Source organism: Homalodisca vitripennis, chromosome 6 (genome assembly GCF_021130785.1).
Source record: "Homalodisca vitripennis isolate AUS2020 chromosome 6, UT_GWSS_2.1, whole genome shotgun sequence".
Classification (NCBI taxonomy): Eukaryota; Metazoa; Arthropoda; class Insecta; order Hemiptera; family Cicadellidae; genus Homalodisca; species Homalodisca vitripennis.
In genome coordinates, this window is record NC_060212.1 from 152,063,633 (window position 1) to 152,087,039 (window position 23,407).

At 33.7% G+C, this 23,407-nt stretch overlaps 1 protein-coding gene across 7 annotated transcripts; it reads left to right on the top strand.

Annotated features, from left to right (window-relative positions):
• Window positions 1-14,145: 14,145 nt before the first annotated feature.
• LOC124365285 (drosulfakinins) lies at window positions 14,146-22,118 on the top strand. Of its 7 annotated transcripts, none has more exons than XM_046821248.1 (2): window positions 14,146-14,247; window positions 21,794-22,118. In XM_046821248.1, exon 2 carries the CDS (start codon window positions 21,797-21,799, stop codon window positions 22,058-22,060), a length of 264 nt encoding a protein of 87 aa, XP_046677204.1. In that variant the 5' UTR covers window positions 14,146-14,247; window positions 21,794-21,796; the 3' UTR covers window positions 22,061-22,118. The 7 variants fall into 7 exon arrangements, with proteins under 7 accessions (XP_046677204.1, XP_046677205.1, XP_046677208.1 ...); XM_046821249.1 differs by having other exon boundaries at window positions 14,147-14,247; window positions 21,788-22,118; XM_046821252.1 differs by having other exon boundaries at window positions 14,157-14,262; window positions 21,788-22,118.
• Window positions 22,119-23,407: the final 1,289 nt, after the last annotated feature.

Sequence of the window (23,407 nt, forward strand, 5' to 3'; positions counted from 1 at the left end):
AGTTGTGTAAGTAATTTGTCAGACCTAATAGAGTGCTAATGGCGTATTGTTCAGTAAACTATTAGAACCTTATTCCGGTTCAGCAATAAAACCTTAGCAAATTAATAAGTTTCTAACATGAGTCAGAAAAAAATTAAAAAATGTAATATTATGAAAATAATGCTCAACATAGCTGACACTTAGGTCGTGTGGAAGTGGTGTTATATTCTTTGTTTGAAGGTTATTTGTTATATATTTTATTTCCATGGCAGATAAAGCATTATTACTTTACAAATTAATACTATGTATAGAATATCTATATTTTATTCAAATATCTTATTTTTCATCTTATCAGAGGACGACCAATAAAGAGTCATAAGAAACATTTCAATGAGAGCATATAAATCAAGTTAGTACATAAAATTAAAGCTCTCAATTAGGAGAAAACGATGCCGCAAATCGAATGGTTCAATCTATACCGACTTTACAAAAAATGAAAACAGATAAAGTGATTTCAATGGTGTATTATTAATATGTCGAATGTATACTTTTGCATTCAGTATGTTTCAATAAGTTTAGTGTGTTTCGTCCTTCGAAAAAGGAAAAAAATATAGCTAAACATGTAGATATGTATGTTAACACGTTTACAGTAGCAGACTATAATAACACTGGCAAATTAAGTCACTACGTCAAGTCTGAACCTCGTCCATTACATCTAATATGGTAACATTTAGCATCGTACACTATAGATATAGTTATGATGTATAATATGTTATATTCACTTCCTCACCTTCCAGTATCAGTTATAATACTCTCAAAATGTATATTTAACAAAATAGCAATAGTACTGCCAAAGTAGTTATTGCGCAATCGATCCACCAATACGCATTCTGCGCAGAGCAGTGCGTTATACTTATTTTCACCAACAGTGAACAGATTTATTAGCTTCAAACGTGTTCATATCCACATCACCAATCGGAAATGAACAAAAATTCCTGAGGCTACTGCATGTTTCTTCGAATATAATTTCTTTGTAAATTTTTGTTGTATTTTATTTTTTCATAACCTAAAATGTAAAAACTTGCAGCATGGAATATTTTCAACTAAGTTACTACGTAGCACGAATGAATGTAAAAAACAGCTACTTAAATAGCAGAGGGAGGACCCTATCGTTCTCAGAGGTTCATATCTGTTTTTCTAAGGTTAACATCGACTTATTCAAGGTTCATGTCAAAGTTTTGAAGGTTCATATTGGGTAATATCGTCTTAAAGTCTCTCTCCCCCTATTAACTTTCTTATGAATACAGATGGATTGATTTACTTTGGAAAATACTTATATTATGACCAACTGAGGAGTTTTTATGAATGAACATGTTTAACTCCCTCCCCCCAATGGGTTATTACGGGGGTATGTCAAAATTTGTAAATAGGGATACCTAGCAAGTGACACCCCATTTTAAAGGTATTACAAAAAGAAGGAGAAGAACTGTAAAACTAGGGGTATTTAATGATCTATCAAATTTGGTGGTAAATTAAAGTTTGAATTGTTTCATGAAACCTCAAAATTTAAGATACATTTAAATTTATTGTAAGGCAGATAAAACATTTACTCACTAGTTATTTTGAGAACTTACGGCACCAAATCATAAAACAAGTATTACATAAATCAGCAAACATCAACATCCATGACTAACATCGCATTTATTAGGTTTTGTTTTGTCTCACCGAAGCCAAATAGGAAGTCCTGAGAATACCAGAGTCTAGTTTTGCCATGTTATCTCTTATTGGTCACCAGGAGACACAGTAACTGGACTTAATGTATCTCACATATAATAACTGGTAATATAATAACTGGTTTTAATTCATAAGAAAGTTAATAATAAGGGGGGATTTTTAAGACACCCGGGATAATTAAATCATGTTATTTATATTGTATATTGATCGAAACTTGCAAATGTAAAAAAACTCTAAAAAAATCAAAGAGAAAAGAGCTCGCATTTTTCGGAAGACCATTCGGTTTCTCTAAGATCCACTATTGCTTTACAGAAGTTGTAAATTTCTATTTAAAATATTTATCCGGTCTTAGTTCTCGGATGTGCATAAGGGTTTCTTTAAACAATATCCGTTTTTCCATAATTCATATACGTTTATACGAGGTTCAATTTGTATGAGATCAATGTTTTCCAAGGTTCACATAAGTTTCTTAAAATATCATATCGGTTTAAAAAATTGTATATTTTTTATAAATTAAGTTACTTACGTTGTATAATGATTGGGGTATGCAAATGCAAACATCCCTTAAGCAGCAAAGGGTTAAAGGCTCATAGTACGTTTCTCGGAAAGGTACTAGGTTTCTCTGCGATACATATCGGTTTCGAAAGGTTTATGTAGCAATTTTTTTAAATTTTTTATATTAAGTATTTATGAGGAAATTCTAGGAAGTGCACATCTGTTTCTCAAAACTCATATTGGTTCTCCAAAATTCATTTACTTTTCTCTGGGGTTCACTCTCTCTGAGATTCGTATGGATTCACAAATATTCATATATAGTTCACAAAAGTACAAATAACTTAAAAAAATATTATTTTTTATATAGAGAAGTAGCTGATCACAGATATTAGGGAACCGGTACAGCAGTCACTAATATTACACGTTCGGTCTTATCCGTTGAGTCAGATTGCCTGGTGGTCAGCTGGGAGGAAGAAATTTAAAATAAAGAATAATATAAATGAACCATTTCAATTTAGGAATATACGTCGAAAATTGTTGGGCTTTTTGCCTATTGAAGAGGGGGTAATGGCCTTCGTATCCATTCTATATCGATAATAATGGTGTATGCAACAATAAAAAATAACTAACCGAACACCCACCTATGTGATCGCACCTTACGTTAATGATCCCTATTTTGATCGTGAAAAGATAATAAAAAGAGGTAAAACTCACACGCCCATGTCCAGAACAGGAAATGGTTTGCTTAGAATTTGAAATTTTTAGGTGCTGTGTTTTGTGTTATGGGGAATTAGGATTGGAATATATGTCCGTCGAGAAAATGTGGATTATAATGGATAGAATGGCTCAAGCGACTAATATTATTGGCTAGCTTATTGATTAGTTTGTTTGCCACGTTTTACTTGCAGTCATAGAGGAATATAAAGATTCTTATGTGTGTTCTCAGCGATTCTAGAGACATAGTGGCGGTGTTGTCCTCTTCTACAGATGATGTTCCTATTCATTGAATGATACAGCACGTTTTGGATACTTCTCTTCTGATGCTGCTGCAATTCTTGCTGAATTGACTTATTTTGTGTACTAATAGTACGGGTTTGTTGGCGTCTCCCCGAACTACTAGCAGAAACAGAAAAACATCCCTCGAGATAATACATAAATTCATACTCAGAACAATTTAACACTAAATGACGATGGTAATTGCATCGATTAATTAAACGAGGCAAGGATAAATTTACACTTTTATCCATTTATCATGTAGAGTTTACACTGGCAAGAAGTTGCGCAAGTTTTTGTGTCTGACAGTTGTTTGCGAGAGCTTGGTGAGCACTGCAATGGCATATTTCAAGTTTTGCCGCCTAGGAGCTAGAGGCTATCTACCGCCCCTTGTTTGTTTCATAACCAAAGTTGTATTAAAAACGTATTAGGTATAAACCTCTCAATATTGTTATCTCTTGTCAATAATAGTAATGTATTATAGTTTACCAACACTGTGATATGATTAGTTTGAAGAAATAAGAGCACTTTATTTCAGCAATAAGCAGTAATAAACCAACTAATATATTTTTGAGTCTTGAGTATGCAAGGTGACAATTAAAATTTACATGTTTATTCAGAACAAAATTTAAACAGAACTTTGTATAATGTACATCTTTATTGATATTAAATCAACTTTCTTCTTGATTTAGAGATTGTGTTATAAATGAATTGATAGTTTGTCAAAAAAGTTTCACTGTTATGCCAACAATGATACGTCTGGAATTCCGTAAACATGTAACAGTTTATAGAGATTAAAAATACTTTTTTGACGTTCTTGCTCTTTAAGTTCCGTTGAGAAGCAAAATAAATTTTACATTCTATAGCAAAATCTTCTGGTGAAGGGATATCTGTTATAAAAAATGCACAATTTTTTACAGTGGTCAGTTAGTGTCTCTTTGTTCGGTTCTTCTTTTTCGATGAAGATGATAAATCTAAACATCGAGCTCAGCTTATCGTATACAGCTTTTCTTTTTTCTATTTAATTGGATAGGGCGTCTAATATTACCAAAAAGTGTTTATTTTAAAGGTTTCTCTACCTAGAAGTTTTATTTCAGCTTCTCCAGTCTCAGCAGGTTCGAGCTTTCGTGGCCTATTTTTCTGACTCCAAATTTCCGACTTTAGCAGAGCTCCATTTTTATAAATATCGAACTCTTTTCTTACGTTACTGATACACTATAATAATGATCCATACATTAGTGCTACTGTTGACAAGTCGGTTTCAGATGATGGCAGCCTTTACTAGTAATATTAAATCTGTCGAGTAGATTTCCCACAGAAATAACAAAAATGTAGTTTCCAATCTTTGAAGCTTGAAAAGGTACCTACTAGCTTCAATTCGTGTGGTTGCCTTTTCTGTTTCGCCATTGAAAATAATGTTTAGGGCTTCTATTACTTCTTTCCGACCTTCATTCAATGCCTGGGAAGCGTCATCTCTCGCTGACCAACGTGTTTAATAGACCTTTTAGATATAAGTTGTTTTTCTGTATCCACGTATCAACGAAAACTCCACGTAAAGTACATTCTCCAGGTGACAGTCTAACTTAACATTTTGAATAGAACAGTGCAGGTCACCGGCCTTGACATACAGGACCTTATGTTTCAAATATTCTTAATTGAATTGTTTCTATATGTTTATTAAAATCTTTGCGGCTCCCATAACCCATATTTTGCCGCCCTAGGCTAAAGCCCCTATTGCCCCTCCCACCCCTAAATACGCCACTGGTGAGCGGTGTCGGTCACTAAAATTTTAATTATAGACATCACCGAGAAATTACTGACGTGTGTGAACAGAGTTCTCATTAGCCACTGGGGTTCCCAACAACTGTAGCACATCTGTATATAACTTATAACCAAATAATTAATTGCAATACTAATGTTTTATTAAAAATTGGCACTACCTTAGATTCGGATCTTTGTACACAGCTTTAGTTTTTTCAAATTAATTTGTTTACTTTTTAGTTACTTTATTTTACTACTAAGGTTCTGAAATGGTTTATTTTTATTTTAAACATTGCATTATTTCTTTGTTTGAAGGTTATTTTTGACGATGGAAGGATTGTGAAGGAAACAGGATTTTTCCGGACATTTGCCATCGTTCAGTGAAACAATAAATCAGTAACACTACGTTTCGAGATCTGCAATCTGATCTCTTCTTCAGGTAAAGAACTGATCAAGAAGTTCTTTACCTGATAAAGTTCTTTACCTGAAGAAGAGATCAGATTGCAGATCTCGAAACGTAGTGTTACTGATTTATTGTTTCACTGAACGATGGCAAATGTCCGGAAAAATCCTGTTTCCTTGCATTATTTGTTGTACATTTTAGAGGCTGACGTTCTGTAATCTTCAAGTTATATTAGGAATACAGATGAAGATGTTCAGAAAATATCTAGTAAATAAATTAATAGATATATTATTTTGAAGGAAAACGAGCCAATTGTACGTGGATAATTAAATCAAGGCAATGAATGTTAACTTAACGAAGGGTTCCTGGAAGAAGCATGTGGAGCTCTAACAAACAGTGAGGTTTCTCTGATATTCAAGGAAAAAGCTACTTTTGTTTAAACAATTATAATATCTTCTCTCTACCTTTGCCACTGCTGGATATCACACTGGCTCCGACAGATGCGTCACTTGGAACACGAGTATGAACGACTTTATATTCCCTAGCACCTGTGAAGATAATTATAGTCATTTGAAGAAAATGACTATAATTATCTTCACAGTTCCGTTTCGTTGCTCTATGTCATGTTTCAAAGCGAACTTAGTAGAGGCGCTATCTGGAACTATGATTTAGACTGGGAAGCTTCCAGAGCAACTTTGGAGCATGTTATAGTAAATTGAATAATTACAATCTCTGCACTGAACCCTGTCTTGTTGAACTAGGACGGATTTTATGATACCTCTAGTAGGCACGCTATTCGAATCATTACTAGAACAAGAACGACATGTCCCTTAGTACTTACGAGGTCGTTGGATGGTCTTGCTGGTCCATGTCATGCTTCAAAGTACTAATAGAGGATTGTTATCTGGAACTTTAATGTAGACTAGGAACATTCCCAAAAGAACTCTTAGGTAACTCTATTATGATTTAAAAATTAGTCTCCCCTCTCATCTTCTCTCATTAATCAGTTCATTTTCAAACATGGACGTCACTTTGGACCATTACGTACCATGAACAATGACAAGGTGTCTTCCAATATAAGATTCCAGACTTATCACTTAATTTGCTGCTTTAAGTCAAGGACTTCGCTCCATCTGGCCACAATAATTAATTGAAATCAGGCCGGGTTAATGGGATGAACCTATAAAATCACTACTTTGGATTTCGTTAAGGTCGCTTCAGTATCAAGAAACATTATACGAAAATTCTTGAACGTTGTTTTTATCGTGAGGCTATGTCTCCTTGCGTCCAATTGGGTTGAATCACGAACTTAAGTTTTGGATTTACAAAAGGAAATGTACCACATTCGTAGAAAATCGGACGGCCGTTGGAATTTTTACCGACAGACAAACAAATAAAGATATATTCGCTGCTTGTGGAGTGTTAGGCTGTACTAAGTTCAACTATCTATAGCTAGAAATGTGTTAACATACTAATATCGTATAATACAGCTAAAATACCACATATGAAAATGATGAAATAAGTACGCCTAGTTTATATATATTAAATTGTTGTGTATTATAAACACATAATATAGAAGTTACATTTTAACATTGCAGAGTAGATAGACAAACGTTGATGAGTAAAAAACCTTTTGGATAATTAGTTATAAATATTACGAAACAGTTTTTCAAGTTCCCATATACTCCTCTCTACTTTCATAGAATCGGCCGTTTTATTGATATCACCTATCCATTTCATCAACAACATTTGACCCACGAGTAAGTACGTTGGTAACAAGCCTATCTGACGTCACGAACTAGTATTGTGGTCTCATCATTATTTCAGATCTTAATCGATACATCTGCAGCTGAAAGATGGTGACCTTCGTTCTTTATCGTCTTGAAACGGCTGTTGCAACTGACAACTGCTTAGATGGTATGCTCAAATCGATTACAGCAGCGTTACTTGTTCAATAATACACTGCCCAATTGACTTTCATCAATTCAAAATGCTGAATAATATTTTGAAAGAATGAGGTTATTAGGCAGATGTTTCTGTACATATCATATGGTGCAGACGACAAAATTAATGTTTTCTTTAAAAAAACTAGTCATTGTACCACACTATGATAACACATACACATCATATTTAAGTCAGATAAATTAAAAAAATAATTATAACTAAATAAATATACTGTTAGCAATTAAAAAAGGAACATAAGTACAATATGCTTAGTAAATAACTAACTCGAAGATCTTCTAACATAGCCAAATCTAAGGCTACATCCATTGAAACCTGACTTTCCTCTGGAGATGCCGACTCAAAGGAAAGCCCACAGAAAACATTCAATTACAATGTGTTGCATAGTCTTGGCACCAAACTCCGCAATTACGTAACTGATTGATCGTGTCTCAATATCTATGTTTTCTTGTATTGGTTAAATAAAATCAATTGATTTATCAGCGTCCACTGTTTCCGATGGAGGTTAATACCATTTGTATCTATTTAGGATTCATTTGCAAATAAAACAATTCCGACTATTAAAAGATCTCAAAGAGAAAGCTCGGGTTTCTTGTAGCTGAAGTATGATTTCTATAATCAGGGACGATATTTGAAGAGATTGTTATGACTGGAAATAAGCACGCTGTAGAAATTAACTAATGCAATTATGTTTACAGTGACAGAAATATTTTGATATAGTTAGAGTGTAAGTTTTGTAACCACCTAGGAAGCCGTCTCTGTCGTTGCCGTTGGAGTTGAAGTCATTGAAGACGGTCCGTTTCACGCTGCATTGTTTTCATTTCAAATTCGTGGAGAAATGTGTTTGTTCAGTCTTAGGACATTAAATTATTGTGTGGAACCAAATTCACATTGTTGTTAGGGAGAAGAGTAGAGTGCAACTGGTTAATATTTCCGCTTTATAATTCTTTTAGAGTCTAGCTTAACAATATAATGTCAAATTCGAAGTTTCGTTTCGCGAACAAGATTCTATTTTGAATATCCTATACTCATGATCCTTGGATTGTTTTTGTCTCTAGAGACTAGAGTATGAATTTTTGAACTGTCTAATTTAGACTTCGGTAAAGACGAGGTGCATTTATTTGAAACATGACCCTTTATAACGTGTGTCACAAATATTATTTTTACTGATTCCTGCAATCGCCTACACAGCAGTTACTTCTGCCACAGCTTATACAGGTAGATAGATACCTGTAGATAGTCGATACCTATAACCCTGTCATGCAGTGGAAGGTGTGATTTGAAGTTCCTTGAACTGAGACTGTCAGATCAATGTTTGTATTTTGTTACTAGAAGAATACATTAAGCGCAGGGACGACTCACCTGTGGATGAGACAGATTTCTGTGTAAAGTCACTTAATGATCATCATCAATGTTGAAAGTTGAGTTATTCGATTTGTGTCTTAGCGATTGCGTCTTACTTTCAATCTGAGATGCTTCTAATGGGCTTTGAATCTATCAATAGCCTTTGATAAAATGACATAAAATTGTGTTAATCCAAACTCATCAGGAAGGTTACGAATAAACTGAGCATGGAGGAAAACATTACAAATAAAGTTTTATTACATTCACACTTAACTTTAAATTTCATAATAAGAAGTATCACGCTGTAAAGCAGCGATCTAATTAGAAATATATTCTCCATTTTTTAATAAATGTTTAAAAAGTAATGTTGATAAACAACTATATTCTTTCTATATTCAACACTTGCTTGAATGAGTGCAAGAATTCCTCGAATGTTAAAGAATTTAATGGTTTTTCAGCTCGTAGAAAAGCAGCTAAATTGTTGTAAAATATTGTACCTATGGACGCACACAAAACCTAGGCAATTTTAGTTCTTTCCTGTTAAATCATTATTAAGTAATTTTTAAACCTTTTAAGATTGGAAGACATTTGTTCTTGTTTAACACTGAAATTTTCAAAGGGAACAACATTTGAACATTTATTTGACACACTTTGTTTATTTTTAGAGATAATTGAGTCAAAAGCTTTGTAATGAGAGCTCTTTTTTTGCTTTTGAAAAGATGTGATGCATTTTCGATGCAACTGTTCTTTGTCCATTGTTACATTGTTAATAGTTACAAAAAAAGAATAAAAATATATAAATTGTAGAACTTGAATAATCAAAATGTCTTTTTCCAACTCTTTCTTTACAAATACAACACTGAGTAAATGCTACGTAAGATTTGTTGTATCAGATAATTATTTGAACAAAACGTTTTTAAGTACATGATTAAAAATTAGTTTAACTCATCGCAGAAAACTCGCGTATAACAATTTTAAAATTATACTACAGTGACAGGAACATTTTAATTAGTATAATAACAATGTAAACAAAATATACATTGGTCCATATTTAGAGACACCGAGTTGAAGTTCGGAATTTGAACTTCCTCTTTCTAGTAGGCAGTCCTGAGGGATGGATAAGTGTGGAGTGGGTAATATCATATATTATTCGCTAGTACCTCTTTCCAACGAATATCAGTTGGAGGTACATTACTCAGAACCGTAGTACCCTGACTGTCAGAGAGTCTAAATATGAATGAAGGGAATGAACTGAAGGGGAAGAAGTGACTTTATTGTAGAAAAATATGTTACTTCTAGGAAGCGAACTTCAATACACTTAATTTTCTACGAAAATTACCAGATCAGATTTCCTGAAAAAAAAAAAAAAAAAAAAAAACATGTCTTTTGCAGCAAGATCTCTCAATACAGTTGTTATTACTTTCCTTGCCAGCCATTTAAGCATTGAATTTAATGACATAAGGAGCCTGTGGTGTGGGTGTGTGACGACAACAACTTATAAAGCAACAATAAAAGTTCCAATTTACCAACATTTTGGCACGGAGCAATATAATACATTACTGTTTACATCAGCGTTTAGATATTCCACTGGTAGTTAGTTCTATAGGCCGATATTAACGACTGTTGTGAAGAATATAATACATACTCAAACCTCATCGAAAACATAACAGCTTATAATCGAAACATATAGCCTATAGTTGCTAATCTCAGCTTTTCGTCAGTGTCTGCAACAGGCGAGGCCACGCCACATCATTTAACAATGCTAGATACAATCTTTTAATTAATTCTACATTTATACCTTTCTGTGAGTAATAGAGTCTTTTTTTATAATATTCAAAGATAATCAGAAAAATATTACAATCTTGTGTTTAGATGTAAAATATTCTTCTACACTGTGACATTTTGATTCATTATCAGTTTAAAGTAGAATACAAAGCCACGTGTACAGTTTTTTTTCTGTAAAACGGTATTGTAGTAAAAATAGAGTGTTTTATTTGAGTTATTTTCATAAGTTTTAATTCATTGTTTCGCTAGAGATATTTAATTATAAAAATATTGAAAAAACTCCACAAGAGAGTTACTGGTCTTTAAATTGTTTTGCTTGAAAAAAAAAACTACCGAACACCATAAATGGGAGTAACTTATTAGCCTTCATTCACAGATATTTACAACATTACAGATAGCAGACAAATACTCAACAATGAATGACGTACCCAAACACAACGTATCGATTCGACCTATGTTTCGTAAGGAAACAAAGCCGCAGATGTGACGGCACCATTACCGTCGCGTAACCGTATTAGGAAGCCCCGCAGGGTAGGTATAAGCTGCGGCCATCGGGGCAGGAGATCAGTCTAAGTTCACCATAGACCGGAGTCGATGCCGTGGAGAGAGACTGACTGGCTGACTACTAGAGTGGACAAGTGGGTAGCTCAGTGTCAGGGCTACACGAAACTCAGGAGCCGCAAGTTGTCTAGAGGTTGTCAGACCATGTTAGACCGACCTTCACCCTTCTGGAGCCGCGGAAATCCGGAACTGCTGGCGGACCTGACGACCAACATCACTCCGCCTCCGCCTGTCGAAGACGCCAACGGTAACCGTGAAGAAGGCTCGACCGAAAACCTGAACGAGAAGCGACTCCAGTACGATGAAGACATCGCCAATTACATAGCCTACCTGAACAAACCCGTTATCAACATGAACGACCACTACATAGAGATACACCAGTGGCACTACGAGCCCAGCAATTTCCAGGACCAAGAGGTGCCGATCCGGCCACCCACAAGGAGGAAGAAGCACAGGATCGATCTGAAGAAAACGGAAATAGTCGACTGCAGTGGAATCAGTAGCGTCAAGTCACCGGAGTACAGCGAGTTCTTGGTGAAGAGAGGCACAGAGAAACCCATCAAGATCGTCAGTGGACGGTCGAGCGATGAGGAGAACAAGGAACCTGAACAAGTCCTGGACCGCCACAGGGCTCTGTCACAACCGGCCGTGGTGGACAGGAGAGTAGACACCGTGGTCAGCAAGGAGGGACACGTCAAGATCAAGCGAGGAGAGACTTTCTCTGCCAGTACCTCCTCCTCTAGGCAGCTACCACTGCCGACATCCGACCGAAGCTTCCTCAGCTTCAGGACTACGAAGAAGAACAAGAGTGGTCGCAGGAAAAAGAAGGTGGTAGTTGGAGAAGAAGGAATCGATGGACCGATCTGGCCCGCCGTCCTACTGACCTTCGACCGATCCATCTCTCCCGGACCCCCGGAAACTCCTGACGAATCTCAAGTTTAATCGTTAAGTAAGATTTATTACGATTCTTGTAAGTACCATTCAACTCTCTTTTTAGTTGATTCAGTTTCCTACTGTTACAAATATATACATACTTATTAATATTCTCAAAAAATCATAAAAACATTTTCCTACATTCCAACATGTATAAAAACTTTTCCAAGCCTCTTTATTAAATCTACCATCTACCATATTGTAATAGTTCAAACGACAGATTTACTAAAAATATGTTTACTAGTTAATGGTCGTTTATCATGCACAAAATGTTTCTCATTATAGTTTGAAAAATATTGGCTAGCAGTTAAACTCCTTACCAAGTAACGATACAAAGGGAAAATATTGTATCGAGTAAATCACATCTAAACGTTTCCATAACAATAATTTTAAGAATTTATTTTATAATGATTTAAAATTCTTAAGTAAATTTAAATAATTTCAATGGAAATAAGGCTATTCCGTTGTTATTATTATTAGAGAATAAATTAGGAAAAATATTCTTTTCCAACAAAAAAAAAATATTTTCTATTCAATGCAAATCTCATCGTTAAAAAACTATTCTCATATTTTTGTGATATCTAAAATATTTACTATTGTATAAGATTTTAAAATAAATGATATAATTATCAATATTTTAACTGTTTTCTGGGAAAAAATAATATCAAATTGTATATTTTATCAAAATAATCAATTCACTTTTAAGACGCTATAGAAATGCACTTCATTCGGGCAAAAGTACTTTAATGAAAAATTAATTTTAAGATGTCATAGAATTTTTAGTTAAACAATCAAGTGTCACCATTATTATTACTGTATTTAAGTCTATATCGCATTTTGGCCTTTAGTCTAATTATAATCACTTATAACTTAATGTTATTGTTGTCTAGTTTATAGTTTCTTACATTTCTAAGATTTTCATTCGATGGTTTTTAACAATATTTTTAGGTACATCTGTAAGTTGTGTAATAAAAAACTGTAAAAAAAACTTTATCGAGAACTAATTAATATACGACTGAATTATTGATGTGTCGAGTTTAATTTTGCATCATACATCCAATCATTTTATAAGGCAGGGGGAGTAAATTTAATATGTTGTATTGTTTTGATATTCGTATAATACCAAATATATTATTTAATTTTATATATTGTAAAGTTTTAGTAAATTCATAAGCCACTTAATGACCCCTCGTGTTAGTTAAAAAAATTACACTCAAATTAAGACAAAATATAATTTATTCTAGCAATGTAATCTCTAAAATAATCATATTCATACAAAATTGTATAACTTACATTTATGGTTGTTTTATGAATTCCTGATTTCATATAAACTGTTATGTTTATTAAATAAATAATTTTATATTGTTAACTTTGATGTCTTCTTATTTAAACCTCTTATCATTAGACTAATGTGTTTTTAATCACAGAACGAGTTAGTTTAGTGATTTTGTTGCACTAAGTTATTCCGTTTGATTACAATATAGTAATGCAGTCACAAAATCTTCTATTAACACTGTGTTCTGGTTTCTATGTAGTGAGTATATTTTAAGTTTCATAAAAACAAGAGAGCAGCCATCAAATTCTTTATATGAAAGTCCAATATATTTCTGAGATATTAACAGTACAATACCGTTTAGAAAGAGAAATTGTTTTCTGTAACACTATCTCTGGATACAAGAGGTAAAAACCTAAAATGATTCAAAATTTTGATACTTAGCTGTAAAGTTCAATTGAAATTGCTTTATGCACGCACATTTGCACAGAAGTCTTGAATATTTAATCTAAACTGACAATGAATAGTCGGTAACATCTCCTTGCAAAAGCACAACTTCAGAGTAAGAATAATACAGTGAAATATAACAAATAGTAATGACATAATAACATAAAATAAGGGATTTATTCTTTTGATCTTTCCATCAATACAGACACATTCAAAGGATCGAATTATTTTCGTAATAAGTAAATTGGATCAGTATAAACCGGCGTCTCTTTTGTAGAATGTTGGTTCAACACGATGCTTCAAAGAAAAATATTGCAGAATACTGTAATTGAATTATTAGCGTTGCGGTAAACATCTCTGCCTGGATGGCGTGGGTTGGTAGGATTGGAAAATCATCGGGAAGGGGTCTCGGGGGACGCTGACAGCTTCAATCACCCCCTCTACCGGGCAAAACAATAAGCTGAGATAAAAAAGCAAGATGATGTCCCGGGGTGCCAGTCGTCTGCAGAAAGACCGGGTGAGCAGTGGCACTGCCGTTGATATTGCGTCCAAGTCCTGCAGAGTCATACTATAACAAGTGAGTGTTAAACAGGTAGGCTGTGTTCGCTGTAAGCGATGGCAGTCAGAGTTCACGCTTGTAGGGTTTGTCTATGATTCAATTAGTAATAAGGCTAATTCAGGGATGATCGAAAAACAAAATTGCAATAAAATACATTATGTCTTTAATTACAATAAAATATTAATTAAAATTTTTGATTTTTCTCAAACGAAATCAAACGAGCTATCAAAAATCATCAATTAAGTTTCTGAGTTTACGTAAAATTGAGTGTAACATAAACAACTACCCTCTGCAGAGTCCGTGTGAACAATATCAGTATAAAGCTTAGTATGGTTTACTGTTGAATTTTTTAATACTTGAACGTGTTTTATGAATTATACAAACAAATAATATTGCAATTTGTATTCTTAAAGTACAATATACTTTAATTATTTGTTTAATATTTTTTTGAAATTACTTTTGTTTTACACCGAAGCTTCCGCTAAAGTTTATAATCGCTGCGCAGAGGCACTGGTATCCGATTTTACTTTACGCGTATTTTACTTTCTACGTAAAAAATCTTGTGTTAATATTTTTATGACTTACCTGAATCAAGATTAGCAAATCATGTTAACTAAGTGCTATGCACATGTCGCGTAACAACATACAGTGAGGTTGCATGAACAAATTTAAAGTATATATCTCATTTTATTATGCCATATAACATGTTACTGTGTCACAGGTTAAAATCCCATTGATTGTACTCAGTGTACAAATTTGTTTATTTGCAATGTTCTAGTTGCCATCATGTTTACCAACAATGCTCATGTTCACTAGTATTCAGTATTCACTAACGCTCTGCCAAATCACATGAGTGACATGCACAATCCTCAAACGCGATGTTGCTTAAATAGAAATGAAGCTTCATACAAAATTGTAATTAGTTCTCGAGATATTATGTGGATACACAGATAGATAAATGGAAATTACATTTTTTCCAGTTACGATCAGCCAATAACTACATCATCAAAAAGTTGTAATGTCTTACTAACTATAATTTTAATCCACATTTTCTTATATGAGCTTAAGCATGTGTATTGCAGATTGAAAACAAGTCCAAGTTTAGATATGTATGTTATCAAACATTTTTACTGTGGTCTATAATAGCTTCGGTCAAAATTGGACTATATACATAAATGTTATGGCAGAAATATTTTCTCATTGCAATATTTGTAACTAATTTTTTAAAGAAAACAAATATAAAATACAAAGTTTAACAGAGTTATAAAAGAGCATTTTTATTGTTAATCAAAATTATGTTTAATATAAAATTGGCATTGCAAAATAAATAAATAAATATAAATTTATTCCTTCAGTCTGAAACTCTACGCTAATAATAAACCTCTCCAGTCTGTAAAATAAATAATCGATGGTTGTTGTAAAAATAAACGTTCTTTACTACGTTTTAGAATATATACCATATTATTTTGTTATGAAGCCTGATTTACATCTTGTGACTCAGACAACATAGTAAACATCCTACTCACTTCATTCATAAATTCTAAATATTCGATACTGTTTCGTAACTGCTGTAAAACGTTTTCTTAGGCATTGTTAAACATATCATACCGGTAGAAAATGGAAGAGTGAAATAATCCCTCGGTTTAAATTACCCTATCTATACGAACTGTGTTGTGCATCTTGCTGCCAAACTCTAAGAAATCAGAATGTCATTTATTTTTAATTATTTTTTTGGGAGTGCCGATAGCCGAGCGGTCTAAGTCGTTGGACTTTGGGTCTGAGTTAGAGATAGCGCAGGTTCATATCCTGTCTGTGACCGTTGCACTTTTTATCAGTACCTTCAACCTTGTACTGTATCGACTCTCCCTTATTCCGTTTGATAAGATCCTCGCACAGGCCAGTGGCCCATGAGGACGGATAGAATAAGGCTTAAAAGGGGATCGGCCTCCCTTAAAAAAAAATTGAAATAAAAGTGTTTAATTTTTTTACTTTTTGACCGTAATCGAATCGGAAATATGGAATCAATATTTTATTTTTAAGGTGTAGGAAATACTTAAAACTCGTTAAAGTAAAACGTAACAAAGCCTATTTTCACGTTTTATGTGAAAATGGAAGGGACTATCTTCCACCAGAAAACATTTATCGTAATCATTTGTTAGTAACTAATGTTAATTCATGATTATTCATCCAGATACTAACTACGTACATCACAAAGTAGATTAAAATGGATGAAAAATATATTCGAATGTACTAGAATTTTAGATTGGTTGTCTAACTACCTTATGTACAGGACTAAAACACTGGAACTCACTGTCATAATTAAAGTGGTTCCAAGTAAAGTCGCAAGTCTTGTTCTGGAAGTATGGGCTGTCTCTGAAGTAAGTGTTAATATATTTAAAATACTGCAATTATATTTTTAAACAAACTTTAAAAACATATACGTATCTCATATAGGACACGTTTCTAGGACATACTCTATTTGATAGAATGAAATTAAAAGAACTAGATTTTTTTTAATTGTTACTACATAAGGTTACTAACGATGTAGATCGTTAAGTAAAACACAGAAATAAATAAATAGTATAAATGGTATAATTGAAATAAATTTTAAAGCATTGGATATATTGACGGCACTGTATTTAAGATAGCTGGATTACTAAATATTATCCCTTACTTCAATATTGGTTCTGTCCATACTTATGAAAAAAAACATCACACGTAGTTTGAAATGGATAAAACAAAACATATCTTGCTATGAACATATCTTGATGAGACGATTTTAGCGCAAGTCCCGTGCTAGCCTTTTCCATGTTTTTCACGTAACCGTTCAGTTGTGAGCTTATTACTTTAAGTGTAGACCCAGACACTTAACAGAAGTTTCTTATTTGTTTTCTTCGTTTTTCCATTTAAAAGACACTGAAGATAACACGGAAGTTCCCCAAATGAAATTTACTATTGCTGATATTTAATACATTTTTATTTAAAGTGAACTATTTTTTGTATTTCACGTGACGACTAAAGACGGTTTATGCGAAATTCGTAGGTATCCTAACTCTGATAAAACTGAAGAATAGAACTATGCAAAACACCACTTTGTTATATATACTCTATTATCGAGTATATAGGGTGACAATTAAGTCTGGAACCTTTTTTAAATTTTTAAACCACAATATAAAGAAATACCAAAGTTCACACGTGCTTACTGGTGATAGTAACGCACACATCTGCCCAATTACCGACCGGATAATCCCTTTGGGGGACGGTCCACAAGGAGTCAGACAAAATTCTTAAATAGCAGCATAGGTCAAGTTTGGTATCAAATTAAAGGTCTTACTTAGCAGAGTACAATGCCGCAAATCGGACTTCAAAAGGTGGATTCATTCAGTAGTTATAGCTATTTGAATTTTAAAACAATTGAACAATGTAAATTATTAAGTATTACAAGTAAACACCAATTTTTAAGTACCTGTGATCAAAGTAAGTGTTCAAAATGTTCCCCTCCCTTGTGGACCGTCCCCCAAAGGGATTATCTGGTCGGTAATTGGGCAGATGTGTGCGTTACTATCACCAGTAAGCACGTGTGAACTTTGGTATTTCTTTCTATTGTGGTTCAAAAATTAAAAAAGAGGTTCCAGACTTAATTGTCACCCTGTATCAGAGAGATGTATACTCGATACAATATGAGTATAACGGCATATGCAAAGAGATAACATTATTATTACCACAATGGATTTAGATAGTTTTAATCCTTTCGGGCAAATTCGATTTGCCACCTTGCTATTGAAATTTTGCTAAAATAAAATATATGATTTAGGGTACTAAACCCTTTTATAGTGCATTATCATTAGCTACATATATATTTCTTCCCTTTTTGGTGTTCAAATTTTTTTTACAAAAATAATTAATTGTGCATATATATATATATATATATATATGCACAATTAATGATAATTAAGGGGTTTATTATTTAATATAGAATTGTTTACCGCACATTTTATATATCCCTGATAATCATGTTTCTAATCTTGAATGTGACGTAGGCGTAAATGATATTTCTTGTCAAAGAGCTATGGAATAAAAATAAATGTTAAGTCTGACTCATGTAGTGTACTACATTATACTTTTGCTATATATATATATATATATATATATATATATATATATATATATATATATATATATATATATATATGTATATATATATATATATATATATATATATATATATATACTGTTTTTTATTATACATTAAACATAACATTTCAGTATGCCATTTTATATCATTCAAACGTTGAATATTGTTATAATCATTGCTTTTATAATGTAGTATACTACATGAGTCAGACTTAACATTTTATTTTTATTTTTACTCCATAGCTCTTTGACAAGAAATATCATTTACGCCTACGTCACATTCAAGATTAGAAACATGATTATCAGGGACATGTAAAATGTGCGGTAAACAATTCTATATTAAATAATAAACCCCTTAATTATCATATCGTGCAAGTGTACCTGACAACATAAAGCTAACAACCATTAAAGGGTAATCTTATTTATTGTTACAGGATTTATGTTATCACTCCAGAAATGAATAGAATTTGAAATAACGCATCTCAACTATTCTATTACTGGATAATACAAATATTTACTAATTATTCAATTCAATTCATCTCAGTTCACAGTGCCTTTTACTATCGAGCGTTTCTCAGGTACATGAAATCTAATTAATCAAACTTAAATGTGTTTTCAAACATTTGTTGTTAAGTGTAATAATTTACCAAAGAGTCTGTTATAGCACACCATCATAAATCTCATTTAGTGAAAAATGACTGTTTATCGTCTATAAAATACAAGAATGAATCTTTAAATACGATATTTATGTTACTTTTTCCAAAATCAGTGAAAACTTTAGTTTTACTCTCCAAAAATAAGCGATGGGTATATTAAATGAGTTTTATATTATAAAAAGGTTAATTTACACTTAGAAAATGAGGCCAAAGTTTACAAAATATTACCTAAAGTAAAATCGAGAGTCTTAATAGTTAACGAATAGAGTCAACGCATTATAGTCACTTGTAAAATTTACAAAATTAGGTATGGACCAAAGGAAAATGTGATTAAAATCTTTAAAAATTCAAACGTTCGAAAGAATGCATGTGGAATTTTATTCGTACTATGGATTAGTAAACAAATGTAGTTTCATTATTAAACTTAAATTTCCTTTGCAGAAGAATTGGTTACACTGTTAGTAATCTTGATAATACCACAATAATAGAATGCAGACATGAATTCCTTTTACGTCCTATTTTTTTTTACTTAGAACTGTAGGAAATGCTTTATTTTAAACTTATCAATAACATAATTGCAAGTGCTCTTCAGTTTGTTCAATATTGCAATATAGATGATTTAATCGAAAAAATTACAAGCTTCTATGGATTAACTAACGGAAATTATAAAAAGTGTACACAGAACATAAACGCATTGAATGCTTACTAAATATATGTTTATATGAAGCATATCGCGTAATGTCATGACACAAATTAAAGAGTAAAAGTTACTGAATTTAATATTGTTCCTGCACCTATAATATAAAACTGTGGAATATACTTATTGGAAGATAATCTAAACAAAATTATAATTTTTTCTACTCTTTTACATTATAATTAATTAATGTTGTTAAGTAGCCTACGTATTGAATGGACTATATACTCGTATACTCTATAAGACAGATTTAGATGTAAATAACCTCACCACATGTAGTGCTAACTAAGTGTGGGATTTTAATTATATAACACTTTTGAAGTTTTGTAAAATATGTAAATAGTGACGGAGAAAGCTTTGCCTGAACATTGTAACTCTATGTGTATGTATATCTTTGGAAATACTAACAGCATCTTCCTGAACCCAAAGAATAAATAAAATATTATGTTTTATTTTTGATCATCTGCAGCCCTCTCCTGAATCTCCAAGGCTCATCCGCAGTCTGCAGTATTCTCATCAGAAGTTCGAATCGCATGTAAGAATGAGACAAACAAGATTGATGGCAAACATATTATGTTCTTTGATGAAATACAGAGATTTCATCTAGATAGCAGAACATTTGAGTTTTAAGTTTTAACTTGTATTCGGTTAAAATAAAGTTCTCCTAGATTAGTTTCAGCATGCACAAAAAGTTTTAGAACCTATAAGTCTTACAAGAGTCAATTGGAGTTCAAGCATAAAAGTCCTTCCTCTAAGCTTATATTCGTTATAGAAAACTTTATTTAGTATCGACAATTTTTAATGAGAACCAACTCTCTCAATCCAATGGCCAATGGCTTCTTCTTTGAGATGTACCTGTGATAGATCGTTTATGGCCTTTTGATTTATCAAAAAATGTTGAGTAAAACACAAAAACCAACAACAACGTGCATATCTTTTGTATTGGCCTTTTATGTTATCTGTTCATAAACAAAAAGGCATGTGTTAAGCAGTAAAATCTGAGGACTAACAGGTAAGAATAGTTTCAGCAGAGGAGATATTCAGTATAAAGGAAATTTAGCTCTTGTTTTGTGAGTAGAGGTGGAGGACCATTAGTGTTGAGTATCATGATGCCGTTAGTATCATTAGTAACACACATTAGCTTATATTATATATTCACAACATTAGACACATTGATGCCTTACTGAAAGTCATCTAGGACTACATCCATTACACAGCCACCCAAGAGTGTCCAAACTATAGCAAACCAACTATGTTTCTAGGATTATACCTGGCTGCGGCAGACGTATCCTCGAGCGCAGCACTCGGGTGTCGTTCCTTTATATACTTATGTCCTCTATAACTACTGTAAGTTCCAGAGGATAGCGAGGATTTCAGCGAAGGCATAAGTGGTGTTCCTTGGATTATACCTGGCTGCGGCAGACGTATCCTCGAGCGCAGCACTCGGGTGTCGTTCCTTTATATACTTATGTCCTCTATAACTACTGTAAGTTCCAGAGGATAGCGAGGATTTCAGCGAAGGCATAAGTGGTGTTCCTTGGATTATACCTGGCTGCGGCAGACGTATCCTCGAGCGCAGCACTCGGGTGTCGTTCCTTTATATACTTACGTTCTCTATAACTACAAGTTCCAGAGCATAGCGAGCAGTTCAGTGAAAGCATAAGTGGTGTTCCTTGGATTATACCTGGCAGCGGCAGACGTATCCTCGAGCGCAGCACTCGCGTGTCGTTCCTCTATATACTTACGTTCTCTATAACTACAAGTTCCAGAGCATAGCGAGCAGTTCAGTGAAAGCATAAGTGGTGTTCCTTGGATTATACCTGGCAGACGTATCCTCGAGCGCAGCACTCGCGTGTCGTCTCTATAACTACGAGCGCAGCACAGTTCGAAGGTAAGTGTCGTTCCTCTATATACTTATATTCTCTATAACTACAAGTTCCAGAGCATAGCGAGCAGTTCAGTGAAAACATAAATGTTGTTCCATGGATTATACCTGGCTGCGGCAGACTTACCCTTGAGCCCAACACTCTAGTTATGCCTCTCTGTGCTGTATGTTCTCTAGAACAACTGTAAGTTCCAGAAGATGGCGAGCAGTTCGATGACAGCAGTCGTAGTGTCACTGGGACTGTACCTGCTGCTGGTTGCGGCAGACCTACCTCCCGGGCATCGCGCCGAACTTCGTCCTCAATACCTGCGCGCCCAGGTGCTTCTGGACGATGACGAGTTACCTGAACTCGCCAAACGCCAATTTGATGACTACGGACACATGAGGTTTGGGAAGCGTGGGGACCCCGAGGATAAGTTTGACGATTATGGGCACATGCGCTTCGGGCGAGGAAGGGTATGACCAGTATCTCTGGTCTTAGAGGAGTTTTGTAATTTTAAATAAATCTATGCGTTCTAAAGAAATTGTTTTATTTACAAAGCTTTGTTTACAATGTAACTTTTAAAATAATTTTTGTTAGCTATTTATTGTTGTGTCTACTATTACAATCCTTAACTCACATCAGCTTTTTAGCTTACCGAACTTCAATGCAGTGATGATGAAAGCCAGAAAAGAAAAACCACGCTACGTACCAAGTCCACTGTCTCGTCTCCCAACGTGGAGTGTAAGAGCCACAATGTAGGCAGCTGCAGCAATCGCTGAATCAAGAGCAGAGTAATCTATCAATCTCAATTTTCCCAACACTACTTTAGATGAAGACAAAAAAATGAATGCAAAGTGCTGCAGTTGTTCCAAAAAAAAGCAGTTGTCTCAATTAAGGTACAAGCGATCGTATCCCTCACATACTTCGGTTCCGAACCGATTTGAAAGTGAGCCCTCTTAACTTTATCGGTTCTTTCGTAAAGCTACGAGAATAATAATTCCTCTAAATGCATTTTCGAGTAGTGCTCTGGTTCAAAGATTCAAAGGACCATACAGCCCTAGTCTGTGACAAGCAAGAAATGGCTAGTTTGCAGTTACAGCTTTCTTGCAAAACGTTTTAATTGATGGTAACTTGAAACCAAAAGTGCGTGTCAATCAGCAGAGCTCTAGTTATTTATTCATGTTAAGTTTAAGTGAACCAAAATATAAATAATGTAATTCACGTTTGCTATTTTTAAATTGAAGATAATTGAAATCAACAGAACGATATCGTCGCTTAAAATATAATTTAATCTCAAAAGTTTCCACAGTTGCAATTTCGACAAGATCAACATTAGTAACGGTGTAGCATTTGTTATAAAACTGGCATTCATACATCCCTTAATAATTAAAAGACACTTAGGATATACAAGGTTTAAACCCACATCACAGTTGTCTACGTGGGGACGCTTCCGCCATACAGCGGACAACATCCTGGCCTGAAGTAACTCCTAATGGATTTTTTTCTCATTTTCAGTTTCGATATAGAGGTAATAGAGATGGAGTTTCAACCAATTTAAGAACCTAAAATCTGATTCATTCAAAAGATATTTTATACAGACGAACACAAACACGACAGTAATCTGCTTTAGTCATCAACTGGTGGGTAAGACAGCGCTAAACGCTTAACCAATTAGTTCGCTGATGGTTAAATTTAAATATATGGACAAGTTTTAAGGAAATAATAATTGATTAAAAAATGTATTGTAATATTTCCTTGTTCGACGTCTGTACACGAGCAGCCACTGAGTCTACTTTCGTCTGCAAAACGGTTACAAATACTACAAA

Bases quoted from the DNA above. Each gene is read 5' to 3' on its own strand.
- LOC124365285 (XM_046821248.1), top strand. From the start codon at position 21,797: ATGGCGAGCAGTTCGATGACAGCAGTCGTAGTGTCACTGGGACTGTAC.